The sequence below is a fragment of the Dama dama genome, chromosome 7, assembly GCF_033118175.1.
Source record: "Dama dama isolate Ldn47 chromosome 7, ASM3311817v1, whole genome shotgun sequence".
NCBI lineage: Eukaryota > Metazoa > Chordata > Mammalia > Artiodactyla > Cervidae > Dama > Dama dama.
This window is the reverse complement of record NC_083687.1, coordinates 47,184,769-47,211,461: the sequence shown is the minus strand read 5'-3', so window position 1 is coordinate 47,211,461 and position 26,693 is coordinate 47,184,769. Positions and strand designations below refer to the sequence as shown.

Sequence of the window (26,693 nt, the reverse complement as noted above, 5' to 3'; positions counted from 1 at the left end):
TCAGTCCTTCCAGTGAATATTCAGAGTTGATTTCCTTTAGGATTGACTGGTTTGATATCTTTGCTGTGTCAGAAACTCTCAAGAGTCTTCTCCAGCACCACAGTTCAAAGGCATCAAACATTTCAGCACTCAGCAGTCAGCCTTCTTTATGGTCCAACTCTCACATCTGTACCTGACTACTGGAAAAACCACAGTTTTGACTATATGGACGTTTGTTGGCAAAGTGGTGTCTGGTTTTTAATTCGCTGTCTAGGTTTGTCATAGCTTTTCATCCAGGGAGCAAGTGTCTTTTAATTTCAGGCTGCAGTCACTGTCTGCAGTGATTTTGGAGCCCAAGAAAATAAAGTCTGTCACTGTTTCCATTTTTTTCTCCATCTATCTGCCATGAAGTGATGGGACTGGATACCATGATTTTTGGTTTTTAAATGTTGAGTTTTAAGCCAGCTTTTTCACTCTCCTCTTTTACCTTCATCAAGAGGTTCTTTAGTTCCTCTTCGCTTTCTGCCATTAGGGTGGTGTCATCTGCATACCTGAGTTTATTGATATTTCTCCCTGCAATCTTGATTCCAGCTTATGATTCATCCAGCCTGGCATTTCACCTATGAGATTACCCAGCCCATAAAAACTAACAACCCTGTACCCTGGGGCCTCTTGCCTTCTGAGATGGCCCACACTTTATCTAAGGAATGTGTATATCCCTCAGTAAATTTGTTCTTTCACTCTGGCTGCTTCTTGAAGTCCTTCCTGTGAGGAACCAGGGACTCTCACTTGGCAGCCCTCTCCAGGGACTCGCCTGAGACCTGGGAAGTGACCATCCTCTTGCACCCCATCTTTTTCCCTGCAAAAGTATTGCTTTCATGCAAACCAGGCAGTTTTCTACTGTCCAAATCACTAACCACTTACAATCAACCCAGATTTAGTCACTACAAAAGAAGGCAAGTAGACTCATCATATGAATATTTTCAATGTCAGGCGCTGGACAAACTGCCTTTCTTCCTCTAAGCTTACAGCTTTATTGAGGTACAATTTACACACCACAGAATTGAGGTGTGTTATTCAGAAATATAATAATTTATATACTGTAAAACTCAGCTGTTTCAAGTACACAACTAAATGGTTTTTAGTATATGTACAAGTGTACCACCATGACCCCAATTGAATTTAGAATATTTTTTTATCACCTGCAGAAGAAGCTTCATGCCCATTTGTAATCCTTTGTTTTCTGTCTGAATAGATTTGCCTTTACTGGACATTTTTAAGTCAAGCCACAGATATGCTTTTTCATGTCTGTCTCCTTCTACTTAATGGAATGATTTTGAGGATTATCCAGGTTGTAGCATGAATCAGTACTTCTCTTCTTTACATAGATGACTTCTATTCTGTTATGGGGGTAGATCATGTTTTGTTTACTCATTCATCTGTCGATAAGCTTTCGAGTTGTTTCTACTTTGGGGCCATTATGAATAATGCTGCTATGAACATTCCTAGGCAAGTCTTTGTACAGGAACATGTTTTCATTTCTCCTGGGTAGATTCTATAAGTAAAATTACAGGTCCAGGGACTTCCCTGGAGGTCCAATGGTTAAGACTCTGTGCTGCCACCAAAGTGGGCACAGGTTCTATCCCTGGTTGGGGAACTAAATCCTGCATGCCACACAGTGGGCCCCTAAAAATTTAAAAATTTCTAGTCCATGTGGTAACTCTATGTTTAACATTTTGAGGAATTGCCAAGCTGGTTTCCAAAGCAGGTATACCATTTTGCATTTCCACCAGTAAGGTATGAGGGTTCCAATTTCTTCACATACTCACCAACACTCATTATTGCCTTTTTACTTTACCCATTCTACTAGATGTGAAGTGGTATCTCTTTTGGTTTGATTTGCATTTCCCTATTGAGCAATGATCTTGAACATCTTTTCATGTGCTTGTTGGCCTTTTGAATATTGATTGGACGGACTGCTGCTGAAGCTGAAGCTTCAATACTCTGACCACTTGATGCAAAGAGCCAACTCATTGGAAATGACTTTGATGCTGGGAAAGATTAAAGGCAAAAGAAGTGGGTGGAAGAGGATGAGATGGTTAGATAGCATCACCGACTCAATGGACATGAGTTTGAACAAACTCTGGGAGATTGTGAAAGACAGTGCTGCAGTCATGGGGCTGCAAAGAATCAGTCACAACTTACCGACTGAACAGTGAGCAATGATGTTGAAAATCTTTTCATGTGCTTGTTGGCCTTTGGTCTGTCTTCTTGGAAGAGGACTAAGTGCCTCTTGGACATTACTTCTTTGAATCTTGGCGTTGTTTCAACCTCTATTTTATAGGTGAGGAGACAGATACGGAGAGTTTGTGCTACTTTCTCAAGGACATCCAACTCATAAGTGCCAAAGACACTTGAATTTGTTTTGAAGACTGGGTGGATTAAAAGATGAAACTGTCCAATGTTGAATTAAGGACACCTTGCTAAAATGCCTGGCCACAATGTCAATTCCCGTTTCTTCTTCCTGAACCCTTTGACTGACAATTGGTTAAGGTTCATTTAAAAAATAAAGTAACCCTTTTAACTGAGATACTGTATTAAGATTTGAGCCCTTTTCTGTGGTTTTATGCAAACCACAATTCTTCCTCCTCTGAAGGATAAAATGGCTACAATCCCTTCCTGTCTAGCCAATCCATATTTGCTCTCTCTAGTCTATGACCTTCCCCTTCCAGCTCTTGAACTGTGAGACACAGGACTGCTGCTGAAGCCGGAGTAAGTGTTTGTGTCACTTTTACTTTTTCTTCCATTTCACAAGCTTTGCCCCGTGGCCTCAGTCTCCTTTAGTATGTATGTGCATTGGTCTGTGTTGGCTATATTTGACCACCTAGAAACACAGGAGGGGGCTGTTTAAATCCACACCACTTTGCTGCTCCCAATACTATTTCTTGTGTTACCGAGCTTGACAAATTTGGGGCAGAGTCTGACAGTTTCACAAGCGTTTGTTTTTACCTCCAAGGATTCATAAATGTGTCTCTCTAGTTTTATCCTTATTAGGAATGAAGGGAACTTCAAATTCCTGTAATCTTTGCAATCCTAGCTAAGCTCCTTCTAGCCATGGTGAAAAATCATAACAATTTTTATGGAAGGTAAACCAGCCACCCGGGTAGAATTTTCTGTGCCAATACTGAGCTGTGTGCAGCTATTTGTGACTTTACAGGGCTTCCATGGTGGCTCAGCTGGCAAAGAATCTGCCTGCAATGCAGGAAACCAGGGTTCGATTCCTGGGTTGGAAAGATCCATCCCCTGGAGAAGGGAATGGCAACCCACTCCAGTATTCTTGCCTGGAGAATTTCCTAGACAGAGGAGCCTTTACAGTCTCGAGCCCTAAAAAGCCACAAGGCTTCAATCTTGTGAATCAGGCCAAAGCCAGGTGTGGGGGTGGCTTTCTAGCTTCAAAGCCATAAAAGAGAAGGTTACGATAGGAGGGGAAATGAAATTAAGGACAAGGCAGGATTGAGAATAAAATTAATCGTAATGATAGGTCTCTATTGACAAGACATGGAGCCTCAGAATAGGAACCCAGAGTTGTTCTGGGGTTCCCCTGGTGCCAGTGTAGCTGGAACCAGCTCCGTCTTTCCCCAAAGTGTATGGAGGGTTTTTAGGCTTCTCTGGTGGCTTAGTAGTGAAGAATCCGCAGGAGATATAGGCTCGATCCCTGGTCTGAAAACATCCCCTGGAGAAGGAAATGGCAACCCACTCCAGTATTCTTGCCTGGGAAGTCGCATGGACAGAGGAGCCTGGCGGGCTGCAGTCCACTGGGTCGCAGAGAACCGGATGTGACTTAGTGACTAGACAGCAAAGGAGGGCTTTTCGTTTGTCCCCAGACTGCTTCCTGTTGAGGCAGCCTCTTTCCTTGTCATACCTTGTAGATGCTGCTAAACTTCCCAGCCGTGTCCACGCAGGCTGACCTGCTGGGCACGGCTGCTGAGACGCTGCCTGCTGATCCTGGTAGTGTATTCCGCCCACAAGGCCCGTGGCAGCCGGAGACCCTTGTCTATCCACCTGTGGAGGAGAGGGCTTTGTTCAGTTATTATTGTTATTATTATTTTTTAACAGGTGCCAGACAAATGACTGCTTTCAGTAAATGCCCTGGCATGGAAACTGTTGAAAATTACTTCCTTGATCTAACACCCCACATTAAAAACCAGATTTCAGAATCTCAGAGGAGCAAAGTTTCTGTTTGGTCAGAAAGGGTGGGGAAGAGCTGACTTTGGTCATACTAATCTCTAGGTAGAATTGTCGCCCTGTGTTACCTTTATAGACGGGGGCTATTTCCACAGCCTTGGTGCCTCCAATGTTGGCACTTTTTTGGAGGTTTTTGTTTGTTTGTTTTCTTGAATTTTGTTTGTTTTTTGTGTTGTTTTTGGCAACACCGAGCAGCTTGTGAGACATTAGTTGCCTGACCAGGGATTGAACCCCTGCCCTTGGCCAAGAGAGAGCAAAATCCTAACTACTGGACCTCCAGGGAAATCCCTGGCGCTGCTTTGTTAGTGAAAGTAATATAAATGTGGCTAAAGAAGAAACTCTGTGGAACAAACGTTATCTCCAGGAGAGGGTAGAAAGATTTCGTGTTAATGCTTCATTTGACTAAGTCATTTAAACCTCTGAGAAATCCTCTGAGGGAGGTCAATATTATTCTTTGCAATTTTCAGGAGTCTTCCCTGGTGGTTCAGTGGTAGTGCTCTACCACTGCAGAGGGTGTGGGTTTGATCCCTGGTCCAGGCACTAAGATTCCGCTGCAACTGAAGATTGAAGACACTGCCTGTTGCAACTAAGACCCAGTGCAACCAAATAAGTAAATATTAAAAAAGAGTGATTAAAGAAAACCCCTCTTTCCCTTAAAAAAAAAAGAAAGAAAAGAAAATACTCCTCCTTGAATGTCTAGAAAATGTTTGAAGATCTTAATGAGTTTTCAGCCTCTTAAACTGATTCCAAAATTACTATGCTTAAAATACTTAGAGACTTACATGAATAGTATAAAGAGCTCCCCTATACCCTTCACTTACACTCCACAACCCACGACATTCTACCATATTTGCTTATTCTTTGCTTCTGCTGTCTCTCCTTTATACTTTTCTTAAGCCATTTGCAAATTATCTCTTACCATTTCAAAGTATAATAATCTCTAACAACAAAGGTACCCTCCTGCGTATTTTCCTGTCATAGTATAACCGTCAAGGGCTGCGGCGTTACTCTTTAATCCACAGACCCTACTCCAGTCTCACCAGTTGCATTAATAATGTCCTTCCTAAGCTTAAAACCTGAGTAAGGATCTTGAGCTACACTTAGAGGTCACATTTCTTTTGTTGTTGTTGTTCGGTCACTCAGTCGAGTCCAACTCTTTTTGACCCCATGGACTGCGGCGCGCCAGGCTTCCCCGTCCTTCACCATCTCCTGGAGCTTGCTCAGACTCATGTTCGTTGAGTCAGTGATGGCATCCAACCATCTCATTATCTGTCATCCCCTTGTCTCACCTTCAATTTTTCCTAGCATCAGGGTCTTTTCCAATGAGTTGGCTCTTCGCATCAGGTGGCCAAAGTATTGGAGCTTCAACTTCAGCATCAGTCCTTCCAATGAATATTCAGGATTGATTTCCATTAGGATTGGTTGGTTTGATCTCCTTGCCATCCAAGGGACCGTTCTTTAATGTCCTCTAATTTAGAACAGTTTTTCAGTCTTTCTGTGTCTTTCAAGGTCTTAGAATTTCAAAAGAGGGCAATCTGATGTTTCCTCATGGTTAGATTCAAGCGATGTCTTTGGGCAAAGATATCACAGAAATAACTCTATAGAAGCATGAGATGTTGATTTGTTCTGATGGTGGTGATGTTAACTTTGACCCTTGGTTAAAATAGTGCTTGCCAGTGTCTCTACTATAAGTTCTTAACTACTTTGAATTCATTACTAAAAACTGATCAATATGTTGCTGGAGAAAACTTTGAAGCTAGGTAGATATCCTTTTCTTCAAATGCTCACACCCCAGCCTAATCATCCACTGTTGGCTCTTGCCTGACTCTATTCCTGGGTCGGTTGCCAACTCCCTGTTTTCTATATTGGTTAGTTGGCTTTCATCTGTAACATCAGACTTTCTCTTTCCCACTAAGTGTTTGTTCATTTGTTTATATTCCCATGGACATGGATTCCCATTTTATCCAATGGGTCACTATCCAATCCATTACTAGTTTTACTTATTTTTGGTACTCAGAATGTTGTGTTCCAGTCCTGGTCAGTGGGGGCCCTTTCAGGCTGGCTCCTTCATCAGCCCCCCATCACTCTGTCTGGGACAAAGGAGCCCTCCCAAGCTAATCTTATACTTGACCTACCCCAGCTTTGGAGTCAGCCATTTTCTCCAACGAACCCTGGCTCTGTTTAGTAGAGACTGGTATTTAGAAACCAAGATCTGGGCATGGAGGGTTTTATTACTTCTGTGCCTTTTCAGGGGTCAGAGCTGAGATTAAAATTATATATTTATGTGTACACACAATGTCTGTATACACATGTGACCCACAAACATGTGCATTCTAAAACACATATTCCAACTCACTCACATATCTCATACATTCACATACACATACCTGTCTGTCTATATCTACCTTTGTATCTATGTGTTGTTTTTGTTGTTTAGTTGCTCAGTCGTGTCCAACTCATTTGGGACCCCTTGGACTGGGGCCCATCAGTCCAGGCTCTGCTGTCCATGGGATTTCCCAGGGAGGAATACTGGAGTGGGTCACCATTTCCTTCTCCAGGGGATTTTCCTGACCCAGGGATTAAACACAAGTCTCCTGCCAGTCTTCTGAATTGCAGGTGAATTCTTTACCACTGAACCACCGGAGCTTCCCATGTATCTTTGTCTATCTATATATATCTATATTCAGTTCAGTTCAGTTCAGTTGCTCAGTCATGTCCGACTCTTTCAACCCCATGGACTGCAGCACGCCAGGCCTCCCTGTCCATCACCAACTCCTGGAGTTTAGTCAAACTCACGTCCCTTGAGTCAGTGATGCCATCCAACCATCTCATTCTCTGTTGTCCCCTTTTTCTCCTGCCTTCAATCTCTCCCAGCATCAGGCTCTTTTCAAATGAGTCAGTTCTTCGCATCAGATGGCCAAAGTATTGGAGTTTCAGCTTTAGCATCAGTCCTTCCAGTGAATATTCAGGACTGATCTCCTTTAGGATGGACTGGTTGGATCTCCTTGCAGTCCAAGGGACTCTCAAGAGTCTTCTCCAACACCACAGTTCAAAAGCATCTATTCTTTGGCTCTCAGCTTTCTTTATGGTCCAACTCTCACATCCATACATGACTACTGGAAAAACCATAGCTTTGACTAGATGGACCTTTGTTGGCAAAGTAATTGTCTCTGTTTTCCAATATGCTGTCTAGGTTGGTCATAACTTTTCTTCCAAGGAGCAAGCATCTTTTAATTTCATGGCTGCAATCACCATCTGCAGTGATTTTGGACAAAAAAAACAAAGTCTGTCACTGTTTCCACTGTTTCCCCATCTATTTGCCATGAAGTGATGGGACCAGATGCCATGATCTTAGTTTTCTGAATGTTGAACTTTAAGCCTACTTTTTCACTCTCCTCTTTCCCTTTCATCAAGAGGCTCTTTAGTTCTTCTTCGCTTTCTGCCATAAGGATGGTGTCATCTGCATATCTGAGGTTATTGATATTTCTCCCGGCAATCTTGATTCCAGCTTGTGCTTCATCCAGCCCATTTCTCATGATGTAGTCTGCATATAAGTTAAATCAGCGGGGTGACAATATACAGCCTTAATGTACTCCTTTTCCTATTTGGAACAAGTCTGTTGTTCCATGTCCCGTTCTAACTATTTCTTCTTGACCTGCATTCAGATTTCTCAAGAGGCAGGTCAGGCGATCTGGTATTCTCATCTCTTGAAGAATTTTCCACATAGGTATCTATGTACCATGTAGGTACCTATGTACCTATCTATTTATATCTATCTATGTACCTATCTATCTCTGTCCGCTTATTAAAAACCATAGGGAATTCCCTAGTGGTCCAATGATTAGGACTCACTGCTTTCACTGCCATGACCCAGGTTTGATCTCTGGTCGGGAAAGATCCCACAAGCCTCACAGCAAGGCCAGAAAAACAAACACAAATTCACATGACCTCCAATTCCAATCCAACAACAAAGGCTTCTTTATTCTCCAATTCCTTCCTCAGGAGTGAGGAACCAGGCCCCCATTAAGCTCAGCAAATTCACTCATCTTCCCCCACTATGTAAAGGGTCTTTCCCATGATGCTTAGCTGAAGTCCTGGCTCCAAGACATGCTGGTCCCATCTCCACCAGTGGTAGCCTTGGCCTCTGGGAAGAGCGAAGGAGCTTGGAATGAATTTTGATGCCCTTATAGACATATTTGTATTGGAAGGCAGCTCAGTATATAAATATATAAGTTCAGAGGTCGCTCCAATGCCACCCAACTTCGTGAGCTTTGGTATGTGTTGGACACTTTTAAGTCTCACTTACTCATCTGTGAAATGGGGATAATAATTTGTGCCTACTTCACAGAGTTACTGTGAGTATTAAATGACAATCTACACGAAAATTGGTGACTTGTTCTCTGCAAAAAGAGAAGAGTTGGAGATGGTTCACAAGGGCTTGGTCCCCGGAGAGTATCTTTAGGTGCCTAGTTAATTACTAGTTCAAGGGTGGGACCTTGGAAACCCAGTTTGGCCCAGGACCAATTAATTACTCCTCTGAATCAGGTTCAATACCTACAGAAATGTGACCACCTGAAGGGGGAGCTAGAGAGGCGGAATTTGGAAGTCAATTCTACGGTAACATCAACCAAAAGGAAAAGACTTGCGCAGATTGTTTTCTGAGCAATAAGGAAGCTTAAAAGAAAAGATTTATAGTGCTCCGGACCCAGTGCTTCCCAGCACATACTGATGGACTGAATGCCAGAGAAAGAAAAGAAATGTTGGAGAAAGTCACGTGCCTTAGTGAAAGAGCATAGCGCTCTCTCTCTCATGGTTTTCCGTGAGGCACACCTGGGTGCTGACTCCTAGCCGCCCCTGGGCCTGTCTGAACGGCATGGGATGGGACGCCGACCAACAGCGGGAGCTCTGGGGCAAAGCTGCTCACAGTCAAGTCGCGGGTCAGCCACTTCTAGCACAGTGACACTGGGCTGGGAGGTCACCGGGAGACCAGCGACCTTCTGAGCTGAGACTCGGAGTTTCCTCATTGGGCAAGAGGGATGAGAGCCGCCCGATGCCCAGCTACCTACCCCCTGTATCAGTCACACTCCCGGGCACCCTGAGTAACATACATTCTGCTTGTCAGCCCAGGTGTCCCCCCAGCCTTGTCTAATCTAGACTGTTGTTGTTGTTTAGTCCCCCAGTAGTGTCCAACTGTTTTACAACTCCGTGGACTGTAGCCCACCAGGCCCCGCTGTCCATGGGATTTTCCAGGCAAGAATACTGGAGCAGGTTGCGGTTTTCTTCTCCAGGGGATCTCCCTGACCCAGGGATCGAACACGGGTCTCCTGCATTGACAGGTAGATTCTTTACCACTGAGCCACCCTGGAAGCCCCTAATCTAGATTACAAGTGCCTTAAGGCTGGCCCTCGGATTTGTGTAGGTGAGCAACAGGGGGGGTTTGAATTCAGTTGTGACCTCCTGTTCTATGTCCTCTTGGGTCCTTTCCTGCTGGACATTGCTCACTGGTAGGAAGGAGAGACCTCTGGGTCATGACTGAGGGTGGCTGGTGTCAGGAACCAGAGTGGAAACAGCCTCGGTCTGCTTAGGGAAGAAGTGATGGAATGTGGTCTTGCAGAGAGTTTGGCCAGAAGTGATAACCATAAATACGAGCTGTTTCAGAAAGACACCTGATTCCCTGCCCACCTAGGAGACGTCGCTGAAAGAGTGTTTCTGGGAGAAGGACTTTGACTCTGTTCTTTCATTCTCGTTTATTCATTCATTTCTGGTGAGACACTATATAACGAAGAAAAGCGCACATATCATTAGGGTTCAGCTCGATACGGTTTCACAAAGTGGACGCAGCCACGCCGTCGGTGGAAGGACGCAGGACGTGACCGGCATCCTGCTCACGACCATGATGTCTGACAGCACAGACGCTTTGACCTGCCTTTGTCTTTTATAGAAACGGAAAGGCACAGCATGTACATGTCCTGTCTGCCTTTTTTTTTTTTCCTTGCTCAATGGTATGTTTGTGAGATTCCCTTTTTGGTGGTTACAGACAGTTTTACGATTCGTGTCGTTGCTGTGTAGAGAACAGGAGGTATGCGAAGTTGGGGTGGGACGGTGATTTTGCCCCCCTGGAACATGTAGCCATATCTGGAGACATTATTAGTTGTCACAACCCGGAGAGGGTGCAAGGGGTAATACGGGCATGCGGTGGGTAGAGACCAAGGATGTTGCTAAATATCCATTGGACAGCACCCCCCCAACCCCCCAAACAGGAGCAGCCCAAAATGCCAGTAGTGCTGTGGTGGAGAAACCCTGCTATGTAACAACTGTTGGTGGGCGTTTGGGTCTCTCATGAATGTGGCTGCAGTGAATGTTGAGCTGTGTGACCTTTTAACTGTTGTTTAGTCGCCAAGTCTTGCCCAACCCTTTTGCGACCCCATGGACTGTAGCCCACCAGGCTCCTCTGTCCGTGGGATTTCCCAGGCAAGAATACTGCAGTGGGTTGTCATTTCCCTCTCCAGGAGATCTTCCCAACCTGCGGATGGAACCCGTGTCTCTTGCCTCTCCTGCATTGGCAGGTGGATTCTTTACCACTGAGTCATGTGTCCTTCAAACACATACACAAATCCCTGGGGATGGAATTGCTGCGTGAGGGGGTCTGCGCTCAGCCTGAGTAGATAATTGGCGATATCACGGAGTGATCCCGGTTCATGCTTCCTCCTGCAGCGCACAGATGTTCTGGTTGCGCTCCCTCTGCACCAATATATGGTATTTTCTGACTTTTTTTCATTTAAAAAAAAATGTTTGTCTCCTTCGCCTACACCCTTCTCCATTTCAGCTTATGGCACATTGGATACTCAAAACATCATTGTTTGTCGGTAAATAACCCTAGTCTATACTTTGGGAAAGACTGGGATTAGGATGGGTGTGCGCACTGTGTACAGTAAATTAGAGAATGAATTTGGGGCAGGATGACCTGCGACTCGGGTTTCTCTTATTTAAATAACAGCAACTAGCACCATTCTATCCATTTTCTTCCATTCTTCCTAAAAGTACCAATTACCGTAGTGAATTTGCCATAGTAAATTTTATTCCAGGAATCAGGCTATCGACCATTTGAAGTCACGGTTTGGGAGTTTTTTTGCTTTTCTGTGGGTTTTTTTTTTTTTTTTTTTTCCTTTGGCCGTACCTTAAGGTTTGTGGGAATCTGAGTTCCTGGATCAAAGAATGAACTCAGGTCCTCGGCAGTGACAGCTCAGAATCCTAACCTCTGGGCTGCCGAGGAATCCTTGGCATTCATTTTTATTCAGTATTTCCAAAATATACAGTTTTTATTATCCTGAAATAGTGATTTTTTGTTTTGTTTACGATATGTTGCTTAGTCTTAAAAAAAAATAGATCAAGTGGGGTCACTGAGGAAAAAATAATCATAGAATTTTGGCATCTGATCCTTTGGTTCTCGAACTTTAGTCTCAAGAACTATTAGAAATGCAAATGATTAAATTCCACCTGGAACTAACTGACTTCTTGGGGTAAGGGACCTGCAACCTACATTTTAACAAGCCCTCCATGTAATGAGAGGTTGAACAGAAGGTTGCAATCTTTTGATCTAAACTACTCTTAACCTCAAGTCACAGGCACACTTAGTTTGGCTTTTGGAAACAAATGTTTTAGTAAAGCAATGAGTCAGTTCTTCTTCCAAGGTTAAGCAGTTAGTTTCCACAGGTAAATTCAATGGTAAGTCTCATCCTACAATGTTAACTTGTTGTTCAGTAACTCAGTCATGTCTGGCCCTTTGTGACCCCATGGACTACAGCACACCAGGCTTCCCTGTCCTTCACTTTCTCCAGGAGTTTGCTCAAACTCATGTCCACTGAGTCAGTGATACCATTCAACCATCTCATTCCCTGTTGCCCTCTTCTCCTCCTGCCCTCAAGCTTTCCGAGCAGCAGGGTCTTTTCTAACGAGTCGGCTCTTTGCATCAGGTAGCCAACGTATTGAAATTTCAGCCTTTCATCAATCCTGCCAATGAATATTTAGGGTTGATTTCCTTCAGGATTGACTGGTTTGATCTCCTTGCAATCCAAAGGACTCTCAATAGTCTTCTCCAACACCACAATTTGAAAGCATCAATTCTTTGGTGCTTAGCCTTCTTTATGGTCCAGCTCTGACATCCATACATGACTACTGGAAAAACCACAGCTTTGACTATACAGATATTTGTTGGCAAAGTAATGTCTCTGCTTTTTAATACACTGTCTAGGTTTGTCATAGCTTTCCTTCCAAGGAGCAAGCAAGTGTCTTTTAATTTCGTTAACTGGCTATGACTTATTTGGAATAATGGATTTTTTTTTTTTTTTTTTTCATTTTCTAAGCCCCTCCCCAGTTTCAGACTCTTTATGGTACCAGTGGCTACACTTCTGCTACCAGAAGATTGCCTCCTTCCTCTGCAGGTTTTGACATTTGCCTATGGGGATTTGTGAGGACTGTCTTTTGCAAATATTTGCTTAGCTCCTGTAGCATCCAGGAAGTGTTTCCTTGATAACTTTGTGCCATCAAAATGAGATGCAGATCAGTTCAGCTCCCACTACCATGATAGGGTTTGGTGGGACTGCCTTCTGTACCCGCCACCTAAGCCTTGAAAGTTCTGCATGTTAATCTTCCTCCCTGCTTTGAGGCAAGAGTTTGAAATCATGCTTTGGGTTCTGTGATCTAGACAACAAACTCTGCTACTGCTAATTAGAAGAACAGTATAGAAAGTAAAATGATTGGGTCCCCAGAGAAGGTGGATTTTCCCCAGTGAGCTCCCTCAGAGAGCTCTCAGTTCTGGGAGAAATTGTTATTTTAAAGATGTGCTTAGAAAATGTCTTCGTCCTTCTCTTTAGCATCATGATCATCACAGATACGGACTTCCCTGATGGTCCGGGGGCTAAGACTTTGTGACTCCACTGTGTGGGGCACAGGTTTGATCTCTGGTCGGGGAACTAAGATCCCACATGCCTTGTGGCATGGTTTAAAAAAAAAAAAACTGCATAGATACATAGACAAACAAACAAAAGGCTTCATTTATAAAACATCTGGCCACTCAGAACAGAATTGTTTAACTGACTGTCCAAAGTGAAATGGACCGTCACTGTTCTCTGCTTTTACATGAGATACTGTTAGTTCCAAGGGAAGAAAATTAATCCTTATATTTTATAATTAAGGAATGAATCCCTGAGTCACTTGACCTCCTTCAATAGCAATGCAAACCACACACAGATGACCTGATGAAGAACAGCCACCAGTGAGGCCAAGAAACAATAGCATCTCACCTCACTTACCGAACCTTTTCTGCTGACATGACTTTGCACCTCCATGCCACGTCAACAAACGTCACCAGACCCAATCCTTTCAGTACCCGTGCGCTGATTTATCATTATCAGTCGAGTGTTTTTGTTCAAGCCTCCGTCCCCTCCATTTCTTTCCCAACTCCAGGATAACTGTTAATTGTGAATGGCAAAACAGGTCCCAGAACAATTATGAAAGTATAATGAAGTTTGCATTAGTCCATGCAATTAAACCAAGGAAAGATGCATGAGGAATATGACTAGAATTCAGTACTGATGTGGTATATTTGTAGGTAGGTCTTTGAACAGGCATGTACTGCGGGGGAAGAGAGAAAAAAGCACTATTTGTACAGTAAAATGACATCTCTGAATAGCCAGAAATCGGCCTGAAAGAAGGGGAAAAAAAAAAAGTCAGAAATGACTCCTCTAGCCTCTGCTGTTCTGACATATAAATTAAAACAGTGGACAAATGTGAGCTTCAACATGCCTTCTTCCAGACCTGAAAATTGCACTTTCAAGTGCCCAGATGATTTTGGACCCGTCTGACAAGCATTGAACACGTGGTGTGCCAGGCCCTGGTGGAGCTGCTGGCTTGCGAGAGAAACAGGAGGTGAAAGTTCTTGCTCTCCTGCACTCACTCTTTAAACACGACCAGTTCTTTGAGGTCGCAGTTCACTGACTTAAAGGTTTTTATCTGCTGCCCTGCCAAAGAAATTCTACATTTACCACTCTCCCTGGGAAATTTCTGTACATGAGGCTTTCTAGTTTTGGTGTTCTTGCTAACTCTTGTAATTTCCCCAACTGGAATGCCTTCTCCTTGCTCTGTCTGAATCTCACCATTGGAAGCTCTTGCAAACCATCCCAGCTCCAAGGGAATTGTGTGTTTCTCTTCCCAGTTCCTGTCACATTTATTGAACATCTTCTTGTTTGGAACTGACCCATAGTCTTTCCTGTTCTGTCGGTTGTCTTTCCAGCTGTACGTATTTTAAATCCTAGTAAAGATACACTTTCCTACAGGCCAGGGGCCATATCTCATACTTCCTGGATTCCATCACTGTTGCTTAGCGATTCACCTTACATCATGCTAAATTGTACTTCATTTTAAAAGCTGGAAAGGGAGGCTTCCCTGGTGGTCTAGTGGTTAAGACCCCACACTTCCAATGCAAGGACTGGTGTTCGAGTCCTGGTTGGGAAACTAAGATCCCACATGCCATGTAGCATAGCCAAAAATTAAAAGAATAAAAATGAAAAATAAATAAAACTAGTTTTAAAAATCTGGAAGGAATCATGGAGAACATCCTTTTTATTTATTTTTAAGTTATTATTATTTTTTAAAATATTTATTTGGCTACGCCAGGTCTTAGTTTCAGCGTGAGGGATCCAGTCACCTGATAAGGGGTTGACCCTGCATTGAGAGAACGGAGTTTTAGGCTCTAGGTCATCAGGGAAGTTCCAAGAACATCATTTTTAAAGAAGAAGCCAGTGGGAGCCTAAGATCACATAATCAGTTAAAGGTAGAAAATTCACCAGTACCCGGGTTTCCTTATTTTTCCACCATTCCCTGTTAGTAATTGTAGGGTTAATGGGTAACCTTTCCTTGAAACATAAGAGAAAGTACATCTCATATGGTTCCCCCCCCTCCCCCTGCCAAAAAGTGATTAAAAGTTGTGTTTTTTTACTGTTATGTAAAAATGTTATTTAATCTATCTGGTCAGTCAACGTGGTCAGAGCTTTTGCTTGTCGGGAAAAAAGATACCCGTTGTTCTGTTCCCAATTCTAGTTAGAAGAACATTTACCCATGAGCACTTAGAACTATGGGGAATGTGGGCTCCATTCATTCATTCACCTGTTCATTCATTCAACACATTCGACACATATAAATATAAATAAATCACCTAAGTAAGGTAAAGTACATATTTCTCATCACAACGTGGAACACAGGAAAATAATAATAGAAGTAGACTCTACTCATTCACTGTCTGTTAATTCCTTACTGACCTTGGGACTTTAAATCTCTCCCTTATCTTTATTTCTTTATTTAAGGAAATCTCAAACAACTTCAGTATCTGATGTCCTGTGAATATCTGCGGGACTAAAGCCTCAACTGGAAGAGCCTCCTACATTTCCTTCTACTTCTAGAAAATGTAGTTAACTGAGGCATTGCTATCACCCTTGCTTTGTAGATTAAGACGCTTTACTATAGTTATGTGTAAATGGACTCAAGGGGCTTCCCTGTTGGCTCAGATGGTAAAGTGTCTGCCTGTAACGCAGGAGACCTGGGTTCTATCCCTGGGTTGGGAAGATCCCCTGGAGAAGGAAATGGCAACCCACTCCAGTACTCTTGCCTGGAAAATTCCATGGATGGAGGATCCTGGTAGGCTACAGTCCATGGGGTCGCAAAGAGTTGGACACGACTGAGCAACTTCACTGGTTCAAATGGACTCACTGGACAAAAATTTGAGCAAACTCCAGGAGATAATGAAGGACAGGGAAGCCTGACATGCTGTAGTCCATGGGGGTCAGAAAGAGTCGAACATGAATTAGGGGCTGAACAACAGCCACACTATAATACTATTATTATTATTACCGACAAGTGCCTTATGCATTTGTGGGCTGGCTCATACTTTCCACCATGATTTATTTTGCTCTTGTTCTTCCTCCAGTTGGCACTTGTTGCCTGGGAGCTTCTCAACCCAATGTCTTAGGTGGTGCTCCTTGGGCAAAAAGGTGACATCCAGGTTTTTCAGAACAATAACATGCAAGGCCTTTTATGACCTTTTATGACTCAGCCTGGCAGGCAGCAAACTCCAGGCGCTGCTCCCTCAGCGCACGTTCTGCAGGTCTCCCAGCCTCAGGCAAGTGCTACCTTGCCTCCTCGCACAGAAAGCCTAGGGGTGCTTTGATTATTTCTCCTCCCCCACTTTGATTATTTCTTTATTTTGCTGAGACTGGGAGTCTTCCATCATTTCACAATAAAGGATGCCCTCTTCATTTTGGAGCTATGCTCCAGCCAGCTTCAAAATTGGAAAAATTCTTTTTTTTTTAAATTGAACTATAGTTGATTGAAGGTTTCCCTGGTGGCTCAGACGGTTAAGAATCTGCCTGCAATGCAGGAGACACAGGAGATGTGGGTTCCATCTCTGGTTCGGGACGATTCCCCGGAGAAGTAAATGACAACCCACTCCAGTATTCTTGCCTGGAGAATCCATGGACAGGGGAGCCTGCTGGGCTACAGTCCATGGAGTTGGAAAGAGTTGGACACAACTCAGTGACTAACACACACACACATAGTCAACTTACAATGTTTCATGTGTATAGCAAAGTGATTCAGTTATCCCTAAACACGTATTTATCTATTCTTTTTGACTCTTTTGCATTATAGGTTATTACAAGATATTGAACATAGTCCCCTGTGCTGTTGTGTTGTACAGTAGGTCCTTGTTGGTTATCTACATTTTCGTGTGTATATGTTAATCCCAGACTCCTAATCTATCCCTCCACCCCCCTTTTCTCCTTTGATAGCCATAAGTTTTCTTTGTCTGTGAGTATATTTTTGTTTTGTAAATAAGTTCATTTGTATTCTTTTTTTTATTTCACCTATAAGTGATATCACTTATAGAAAGATGATTTTCATCTTTCTCTGTCCGACATACTTCATTTAGCTTGATCATCTGTGTGTGTGTGTATGTGTACACGCTCAGTTGTTCAGTCATGTCCAATTCTTTGCAACCCCATGAACTGTGGGCTCCTAGGCGTCTTTGTCCATGGATATTTTCCAAGCAAGAATACTGAAGCGGGTTGCCATTTCCTACTCTAGGGGGTCTTCCCAGCCCAGGGATCAAACCCCCATTTCTTGTATTACCTGCAAGGGTGATTCTTTACCACTGTGCCACCTGGGAAACCCCCATGATCATCTCTAGGCCCATCTATATTGCTGCAAGTGGCATTATTTCATTCTTTCATATGGCTCAGAAATATTCTATTGTATGTATATATACACCACATCTTCTTTATCCATTCCTCTGTCAATGGACATTTACGTTGCTTCTATTGTAAACAGTGCTGCAGTGGACATTGGGATGCATGCACCTTTTCAAATCAGAGGTGTTGTCTTTTCTGGATATCTGCCCAAGAGTGGAATTGCAAGATCATATGGTAATTCTGTTTTTAGCTCCTTAAGGAACCTGAATACTATTCTCTATAGAGGCGCACCAAGTTACATTCCCATCATCAGTGTAGGAGGGTTCCCGGAAAAACTCAAATGATGCAGAAAACAATAAAAGCTTCTAAATGGAAGAAAGAACAAGCTTTTAAGGTGGCCTGGGGAGGGTAAACATGTCTAGCCTGATTAACTGTCTATTTCGGGAACAGTTGCCGCCAGAGCGAGGGGTTGCTGGGCCTGCACGCGTCTCTCCTGCCCTTGCCTGCAGTCACGGGCAGGGAGGCAAGGCTGAGCTGTTCAGTCTCAGCCGCAAAGAAACAAAAAAACCCCCAAAATGCCTGGTGTCTGTGCTGGAAAAGCAGGGCTTATGGCCTCACAGGAAGGAAAGGGAACAGTGGTCTTTCGCTGTTACAAGTGTTTTTTTTTTTTTTTTAAACTTCTCCTGTAGGGATTTTTCAATACCCAAGGGCAGACAGGAAAGACAGCTATATTTTCAAAACTCAGACAATGCTGCTTTAAGTAACAGATTGAATACCAAAGAAGTATGCTGAAAGTTCCTAATTGGCTAATGTCTGTATTTCTCAATAGAGTAATATTATTAACGTCTACCCTCTAAGCCTGTAGAAATCTGAATCCCTTTCTTGCCGGCCAGTTGGAAATAATAATGTAAACAGACTCTTGTGGCCTCATTAAGTCATGTGTCTGAACACTTTGTCAAACTGCAAATATTTAAAATATTTTAATATTCATTTAAGCCAAAAAGGCTTTGCCAAACTAGATATTGAAATTACTCTCTGTTGTTTTGAAACAAAATAGATTATGGCCTGATATTTAAAGGTATTATTTGGAGGGAGGAGGGAAGCAGCCTGGGATTCAATTTTCCATTATCTTGAACTATGGAGACACTAAAAATTAGATTAGTCTGTTCTGTCCAGCTAAAGGCTCCATCTATTTTTCCACTTAGCATAAAAATCCAAAGGTGGGTTCCATGCAGAGTTTATTTGTGATAGATCTTACAGGATGAGGAGAATTTAGTAAGGGAGGGAGAAAAATAATGTATGAGCTGGAAGAATGAAAAATGTGAGCAATAAAAGGTAGAAGGGAAACCTGCCATGGCTCAGGAACTGATGAGTCATTCAGCTGGAGTGCAGAGCACCTCGAGTCGTGGGGATTAACCTTGCTTTTCCTGCCTCTGCTGAAAGCAAAAAGATCAGCATATTGCTCTATTAATTTTATTGATAGCAGAGTAGAGACTTTTCAAAAGGGAGCAGGGAAGGGGCATTAAAAAACATTTTTTTCTTCATCGGGTGGGGTGGCCATAGTGCGTTACTGCTGCAGAATGAAGGCTCAGACGGTTACTTTCAGATCAAAGGTGACGGGAAATGGGAAGGCAGGCAGTAGTTGCATGGGAAGTCATCACAAAGAACATATGTTGATCTGCATGAAAAAAGAAATGGCCACCCACGCCAGTATTCTTGCCTGGAAAATTCTACAGATGGAGGAGCCTGGTGTGCTACAGTCCGAGGGGTTGCAAAGTGTCAGACAGGACTGAGCGACTTTCACTTTCACTTTTCATTGTAAAGGTACAAGGCAAACAGGATGGGTGGCGTATGCTCTAAAACCGTGAACTCCCCGACGGTTTGGGGGATAGTTTTTAAGAAAAATTTGGGGATGAGGGCGGCAGGGCATGTGACTGTTCTTACTGACTGGAAAGCTGAGCGCCGAAGAATTGATGCTTTTGAACTGTGGTGTTGGAGAAGACTCTTGAGAGTCCCTAGGACTGCAAGGAGATCCAACTGGTCCATCCTAAAGGAGATCAGTCCTGGATATTCATTGGAAGGACTGACGCTGAAGCTGAAGCTCCAGTCCTTTGGCCATCTGATGCAAAGGCAGAACTGACTCATTGGAAAAGACCCTGATGCTGGGAAAGATTGAAGGTGGGAGGAGAAGGGGATGACAGAGGATGAGATGGCTGAATGGCATCACCGACTCAATGGAAATGAGTTTGAGCAAGCTCTGGGAGGTGGTGATGGACAGGGAGGCCTGGCGTGCTGCAGTCCATGGGGTCACAAAGAGCGACTGAACTGAACTGAGATAGCAGGGCTCTTTGCTCATCCTCTACCTGGGAGGGGCCCTAGATTCTGCAGATAAAATAAGGACACTGTTCCCTGTATGCCCTGCGGTGGAACTAGGACCCTGCCCCAAGGATGTACTTCTGTTTCTTGGCTCTTCTCCCCTTTTGTCTGCATGCTCCCCGCCTCCCCCCGCGATTAGCAACTGTTTGAATCTGCCCTTTGGAGGGCAGGGAAGGTCAAGGAGGCTGAAAGTGAAAGTGAAGTCGCTCAGTCCTGTCCGACTCTTTGCGACCCCATGGACTGTAGCCTACCAGGCTCCTCAGTCCATAGGATTTCCCAGGCAAGAATACTGGAGTGGGTTGCCATTTCCTTCTCCAGGGGATCTTCCCAACCCAGGGATCGAACCTGGGACTCCCGCATTGTAGGCAGACGCTTTACCGTCTGAGCCACCAGGGAATCCCGAAGAAAACTTATTTCCTACAAACAAGAAATAGGGGACAGGGAGAGGCCTTGTCCCGGGGAGGACCCCAGGGGGTCCTGCGCTGTCTCAGCCCTAGGACAAGCAGCACTGGGGGAGGAGAGGGGCTGCGCCCTGATTTGAGTCACAGGACACGGAACCCTACACTTTGAGATCCCCTAGGACAGGAACTCCTTTCAGCGCCCGATTCGGAAAAGAGAAGGGCGGGGCCCCCGCGGTACCGTCGAGCCAGTTGGATGAGGCTTTCTTTGGGACCTTGTCGCTGCATTCCCACCCACCCCACCCTGACGCGGCATATTTGAGGATGGGGGCTACCGGGTACACCCAAGATTGTGCTGGGAGGGTCGAGGGACCCTCCCGGTCACGGGAAACAAAGCGGGGGTGAGTGTCGCAGCCTGTGGGGTGACTAGCAGGAAATGGCACGCGAAGCGCATCATTTCGACTTTCTACTCTTACTGTACTCATTCCCCGAGTGACCACAGCAAGGGGGGGGGGGGGTCGGAGAGAGAAAAGCCTTGCGAAATGGGAGAAAAAATAGTTTTGAGAAACTAAAGCTGCAGGCGGCGGGTGGAAAGGAATGACCGGAGTTGTAGTGAAACCGGCAGCTGCGGCGAGCTGGGAAGCCGCTGGGAGGGGAAGAGGCTGGGCTTAAGGCAACCTGCTGCGGGGTGTAGACAAAGGCGGCTTGGGAGGCAGAGGCCGGGGCGGGATCAGTCGCTACTATCAGCCTGGGGAGAGCGCCAGCGGCTGGACTCCCGCGTGGAAACCCGGGAAATTCACCAGCCTCCCCTTCAGGGCAGGAATGCCCGGAGTATGCACCAAGCTAAGAACCCAGAGGGAAAAAGTAAGTTTGGGAGAGGACTTAGCCGATTTTGACGGTCTTTGAACTCTGAACTCCTCTTGGAGGCATGCCTTCGCCGATGCGTTCCCTCTTCATCGTTTCTGTCTCTTGTGTCATCGTTTTCATCGTGTTTTGCGTGTTCAACTTTGGGGGAGAGCAAGGCTTCCAGAAGCTAAATAACTCAGACACTTGGATGCTGACTCAAGTTTGCACATCCCTTATCAAAGACAAAACAGCATTGCTCTGGAGAAACAAACTGATGATGTATGAGAAGTCTTCCTGCAAGGCATCCGTGACCCAAAGCCACTACATCACGGAGCCCTTATCCAAGGAAGAAGCCGAGTTTCCTTTGGCATATATCATGGTCATCCATCACAACTTCGACACCTTTGCAAGGCTCTTCAGGGCTGTTTACATGCCTCAGAACGTCTACTGTGTACATGTGGATGAGAAAGCGACAGTTGAGTTTAAAGACTCAGTGGAGCAGTTACTGAGCTGCTTCCCAAATGCTTTTCTGGCTTCCAAGATGGAGCCCGTGGTCTATGGTGGGATTTCCAGGCTCCAGGCTGACCTGAACTGCATCAAAGATCTTGCAGCCTCGGAGGTTCCGTGGAAATACGCCCTCAACACCTGTGGGCAAGATTTCCCCCTGAAAACCAACAGGGAGATCGTTCAGTATCTGAAGGGATTTAAAGGGAAAAACATCACCCCCGGGGTGCTGCCCCCAGCTCATGCAATTGGGCGGACTAAGTATGTTCACCGGGAGCACCTAGGCAAAGAGCTTTCCTATGTGGTAAGGACCACAGCCTTGAAGCCGCCTCCTCCCCACAATCTCACCATCTACTTTGGCTCTGCCTATGTGGCCCTGTCCAGAGAGTTTACCAACTTTGTCCTCCACGACCCACGGGCCCTTGACTTGCTCCAGTGGTCCAAAGACACCTTCAGTCCGGATGAACATTACTGGGTGACGCTCAATAGGATTCCAGGTATGTAGGATTCCCTATTTCATGTGAAGGCAACATTCTGTGCTTGAAAGGGCTTTTCGAGCGCCTGCTCCTTTTCGATTAGGAGATAAAAGCTGAAGTATGTAGTTTTCACCTGAATTCTTTCTAAACCCTGAAAGAATGATGTTCTTTAGGTGACAATTCAGTAATCTAACCAAGCCAAACCAATACCTCTTAGTGGTATTGATCTGCAGTTCGTCGTGTTCTCTTGCATTTATCATCTTATTAAATCTTTGCTGCAGTCAGGATGAATTGCGCCCCATCCCCTCTGGTGTTCTTTCTTTCCCCCAGATTTGTCAGACTTGCTGTAACCCCAGGGCCATTGGCGTGGCCACTCCCCTGCCCATTCCTAGTTTCCCCCTCATCAGCCAGATGTCATCAACTCTGAGAAGCTGAACTGACCATCCCACTCTTTTCCTTCAGAGATTTTCATCATCTTCTGGAATTATTAAATCTACTTATTTGCATGGATTTGTTTTTGGCCTTGTCTGCATTAGCTCTGTGAGGCGGGTCATTTTCTATTTTACCTGCTGTATCCTCCGTGCAAAGAACATATAGTAAAATGCTCAATAAAAAAATGAATGAATGAATGAATGAGGCAAAGCATGAGGCTTTACTGTGGCACCACAGCTGTCTCCCTAAGACCCAGTAGGCAGAGAAATATTTGGACTCATGCACGTACCACATCATAGGCATCACATTTTAAAAATATATTTATTTTTAACTTCAGATAAATAATGAGATTCCAGGAGATGCTCTTTCCTTTCTCATCTAAATAGTTCTACCTGTGCTAATGGACCAGATCAATGATTTTTAAAACTATATAAAACATGATTGGATTTCTTCTGAAGGAAACAGCATGCTTTGGACTCACTGAAAAATACAAAATGGATCTCTGATGAACTCGACAGCATTATTATAGCTAGAGAAAAACAATCATTGTTCTGGTTTTTGGGGGGCTGCCAAGTTGGAAACACTGGTAGGTGCTCTTAGACTGCAGGGCAGGGCCTGCTGGGCGATAAACACGCCAGCATTCTCTGGAAAATGCCGTTTGGTCTCTGAGTCCCAGGGTGACTGGCTGGGGAACAGGGCTTGCTCCCGTCAATGCACACTCTCTGTCCTGACCTCCCTCTGCCTAGGGCCTCCGCCTTTTCACCTTTTACGTGTTGTTTCCATCTTGGGTGGGGAACATTAGGTCCTTAGAGGCTGGTTTTCATGTTTAAATGTTTATTTCCTTTGTGTTTTCACTATCCTCTTGAGATTTATAATGGTTTGATACGAGCCACGTGGTTCCAGAGATATCATACTGAGATGAAGGCAGTTGTCACTTCACAAAAGCCAGAATTGTCATTTCTTAAAAAAAGGAAAAAACATGGGTTTGGGGTTAGTGTTAAATGTCTGTGTTTGCTTAGCGGAGGGATGGTTAGTCTTAGCAATGTCAAATCAACTTAAGAAAATCAAGGAAAAAATGATCTTTCACCGCCCTCCTCCCGCCCCCTTTTTCCACCTTAGTCCCCTTCTCCTTTCCAGCCCTGGTGAAATAAAGGCAGGAGGCTGAGAATGATATACCTGGATAGGCTCAGGAGACAAGACCATTTTTGCCGTAGGTTCGTGGGGTAGCTCCCTGCCTTCTGCCCTCTCTTGGTGAGTGTATGGTAGTGGTGGTGGTTTAGTCACTAAGCCGTGTCTAACTCTTGTGACTCCATGGACTGGAGCCTGCCAGGCTCTTCTGTCCACATAAGTCGTCTCTTGGAACCTCCTATCTCCCCAGCTACAAAATAAAAGACCCAATAGGCAAGACCTGTTTTTTTTGTTCCTACATATGCCTTTTTTTTTTTTTTTTGCAGAGGGCACAATACTCAGAACCACATAAACACATAGCACGCAGCTGTTGAGAACTTATAGAAAGGCCAAGATATGGTGAGTCTAGACTCCCTCACTCTTGTTGCCCCTTGGCCTTGGCAAGTGCATGTCATCACCCCTATGGGAAACTGGAGGTGAGGGCTTCGCGCTGAGGACCCTCAGTGATCTGATTCTTCAAGGGATGCCTTTCAGAATATGCCACTTCCCAGGGGCTTGTCACCTTCTTCTGTTACATTCCGGGTGGCATCCTGGTTCAGGGAGCTGGCAGGAGGATATCCTGCCCAAAGGTGGGCCCTTCCCGAATCACAGGTGACAAAGAAAATAAGCCATCAAGTGCTCTGGCCCCGCCCCTTCTTCAAAGGGTGCTGGACCGCCCCTTCTTCAAAGGCGACGCCAGTGCTCCAGTCTCTCCGGCGGTTTTCCACTTGAGCGTTCTCTGTGACTTAGGATCGGGTGCGTGAACCTGGTTCTTTATTAACAGGCACCCTTTGACCATATCAGCTCTTTCCTTCTCTGTGTCATGTTTTAAGGGGAAAAGTCCTTTGATAAACACAGCATAAACATTTTTCTCCAGGTTCAGATAGTGCTTTTCCTTGCCTCCCTCAAAGTTTCCTTCTCTCTCTGTCTCACACATCCTAAAAGATCTTTTTTTACATAGTTATTTATTTACCTCCTTGGCTGTGCCAGGTCTTAGAGGGATCTTTAGTTGTGGCTTGCGAACTTTTAGTGGTGGCAGGTTGGATCTAGTTCCCTGACCAGAGATCGAACCCGGGCCCTCTGCCTTGAAAGTGCAGAGGCGTCTTAGCCACTGTACCACTAGGGAAGTCCCACTAAATATCCTAAAGTGTTTGTGTTAGAAAGACCCTGCACAGACATATCGTGCTCCCTGAAACACCCACAAAAGGACTGAGACCATGAACATCACTAGGATCCTGTTTGTGAATGATATCAGAAAACTAAAGGAGAACAGTTTAAAATGAGTGACTCCGTGAAAGTATATTCATTGAGGTAGGATGGAATCGCATATCCTCACACTGCTTTTTTTTTTTTCTATGCTGTCTTTCTATTGAGACAATGAATTCTCTCTTAGAGAATTCTCTTAGAGAGAATTCCAACACTTAGGTTTTCTCCAACTCTGTTAGAATGAGAAATGGTGCTGGCCAGGTCAGAGAGAGTCCTTCTTTGGGGAAGGCCAGGAAGAACGGCTCTCATTCCATCCTGTGTGGCTGTGTACAGATGGATTATCTCGATTTCTACCTTCTGGCCACATTCTCAAAGGAAACCCTTCAGGAGCACGAATTTCTCTGACTCATGCTATAGAGCGTGGGGTTTAGGGTGAGCTTGAGGCTCTATCCTGTGCCCCCGGTATGAATTCTGGTTCATGCTGATGTTTCCGAACTTCTCCAGTCTTTGTTATCACTGCTATCTGTCACCTGAAGAAAAGCCTGTTTTCTCTAGTTTTTCTGGTTATTCCCATAGCATTTTCTTTGGCTTGTCTGCCCCAGGGCAGAGTGCCAGGGACCATTGAGATGTTTTAAGTCTTGTGTGGTTGTTGAGTATCTGCAGAATTCAGTGCTGGTCGAGTTTTTTCACAGTCCCTTCCACAAGAAGCTCACTTGTCTTCTTGTCCCACTTTACAGTGGATCTAGCGAAAACCTAAAGCTAGACTTCCCTAGCGGTCCAGTGGTTAAGACCCTGCCTTACGGTGCAGGAAACGAAGATCCTGCACGCCACAGCTAAGGAACCTGCGTGCCGCAGCCAAAAAAAAGGCTTAGAATAGTTTGAGAAAAAAAGAAAAAGAAAAGGCAAAACTGCTCCATGCTTTGACTTCAGCTCCTTTTTACCCCCCCTCCCTGTTCTTTTGGATTTATGCTCATCATTCCTCTGACCTTTCTCATGCCATGAGGCCTTTCTTCCGTAAGAATGTTTTCATTTGCCTTTTCCTCTTTCCATTTTGTATACTTTTGTTTCTTTTGAGCCCCTTCATCAAATAGATTACCTCAACCTCAGAAATGACCACATTTCCTCATCTTTCAGTACTAAAAATAGCGTGTTTCTTACTTTGATTTATTTTGCTTTTTTAACTTTGAGTTTTATTTATACATGGACTTTCTTTGGGTGTGTGTTATGACTCTTTGAGGTGCATGTGACAGAAATGCAACTCGAAGTTGCTTAAACAAACGCACCAGGATTTACCGGATCGTGTCAACAGAACTGAGGTGTCCAAGGAGGGCCTCCAAGTAAAGCTAGACCATGGCGCAGAACAGTGTATTTCGGATTCTAATACACCAGAGTCCTCTCTGTAAGGTGACCCAGTTGTCCCTGTGTGTCCGAGTCTGAGGGAGTCTTGGGCATGGGCCTTCCATGCTAAAGCCAGGGAAGTCCCAGTTTGGTCTGAGATGGTCACTGTATCTCTGAGTAGACGGTTTTCAGTTTCTCCCTCTCCACATGGTGTCAGAGAGACTCAGATGTAGCCCCAAGTGTTTGCTTCTCACAGCTGGCCCTCTCGGGAGAAAAGAAAGGTTTTTATTCCTGACAGTCCCAGCAGCAGCTCAGGGGAGTCATCAGAATAGCCGTGTAGCACAGATGTTGAAAGCTGGACCCAGGAGCCAACCAACTGCTCTGCCATTCACAAGGCATGTAACTGGACAAGTTACCTAAATGTGGGAGCCTCAGTTCCCCCATCTGTAAAATGGAGGAAATAATGATGTTTACATCAGATCTGTGAG

The 26,693-nt window shown here is 44.6% G+C and overlaps 1 protein-coding gene and 1 non-coding gene across 6 annotated transcripts in view; one reads left to right on the top strand and one right to left on the bottom strand.

The window, feature by feature from the left end:
• Window positions 1-26,693, top strand: part of GCNT2 (glucosaminyl (N-acetyl) transferase 2 (I blood group)) — an 89,308-nt gene that overhangs the window by 11,495 nt on the left and 51,120 nt on the right. Inside the window, exons 1-2 of one of the 5 annotated variants that reach the window (XM_061147645.1) lie at window positions 20,769-22,083; window positions 23,949-24,021. The exons of 2 other annotated variants lie outside the window; for them this stretch is intronic. In XM_061147645.1, coding sequence (XP_061003628.1) covers window positions 21,165-22,083; window positions 23,949-23,974 — 945 coding nt within the window. In that variant the 5' untranslated portion in view covers window positions 20,769-21,164 and the 3' untranslated portion in view covers window positions 23,975-24,021. Of the gene's footprint in view, window positions 1-20,768; window positions 22,084-23,948; window positions 24,022-26,693 lie in introns of those variants that run through there. 2 more of the 5 variants (XM_061147642.1, XM_061147640.1) reach the window with 2 other exon arrangements.
• Window positions 20,163-20,234, bottom strand: TRNAC-ACA (transfer RNA cysteine (anticodon ACA)). The gene has a single exon. It is a non-coding gene; the product is annotated as a tRNA-Cys (tRNA).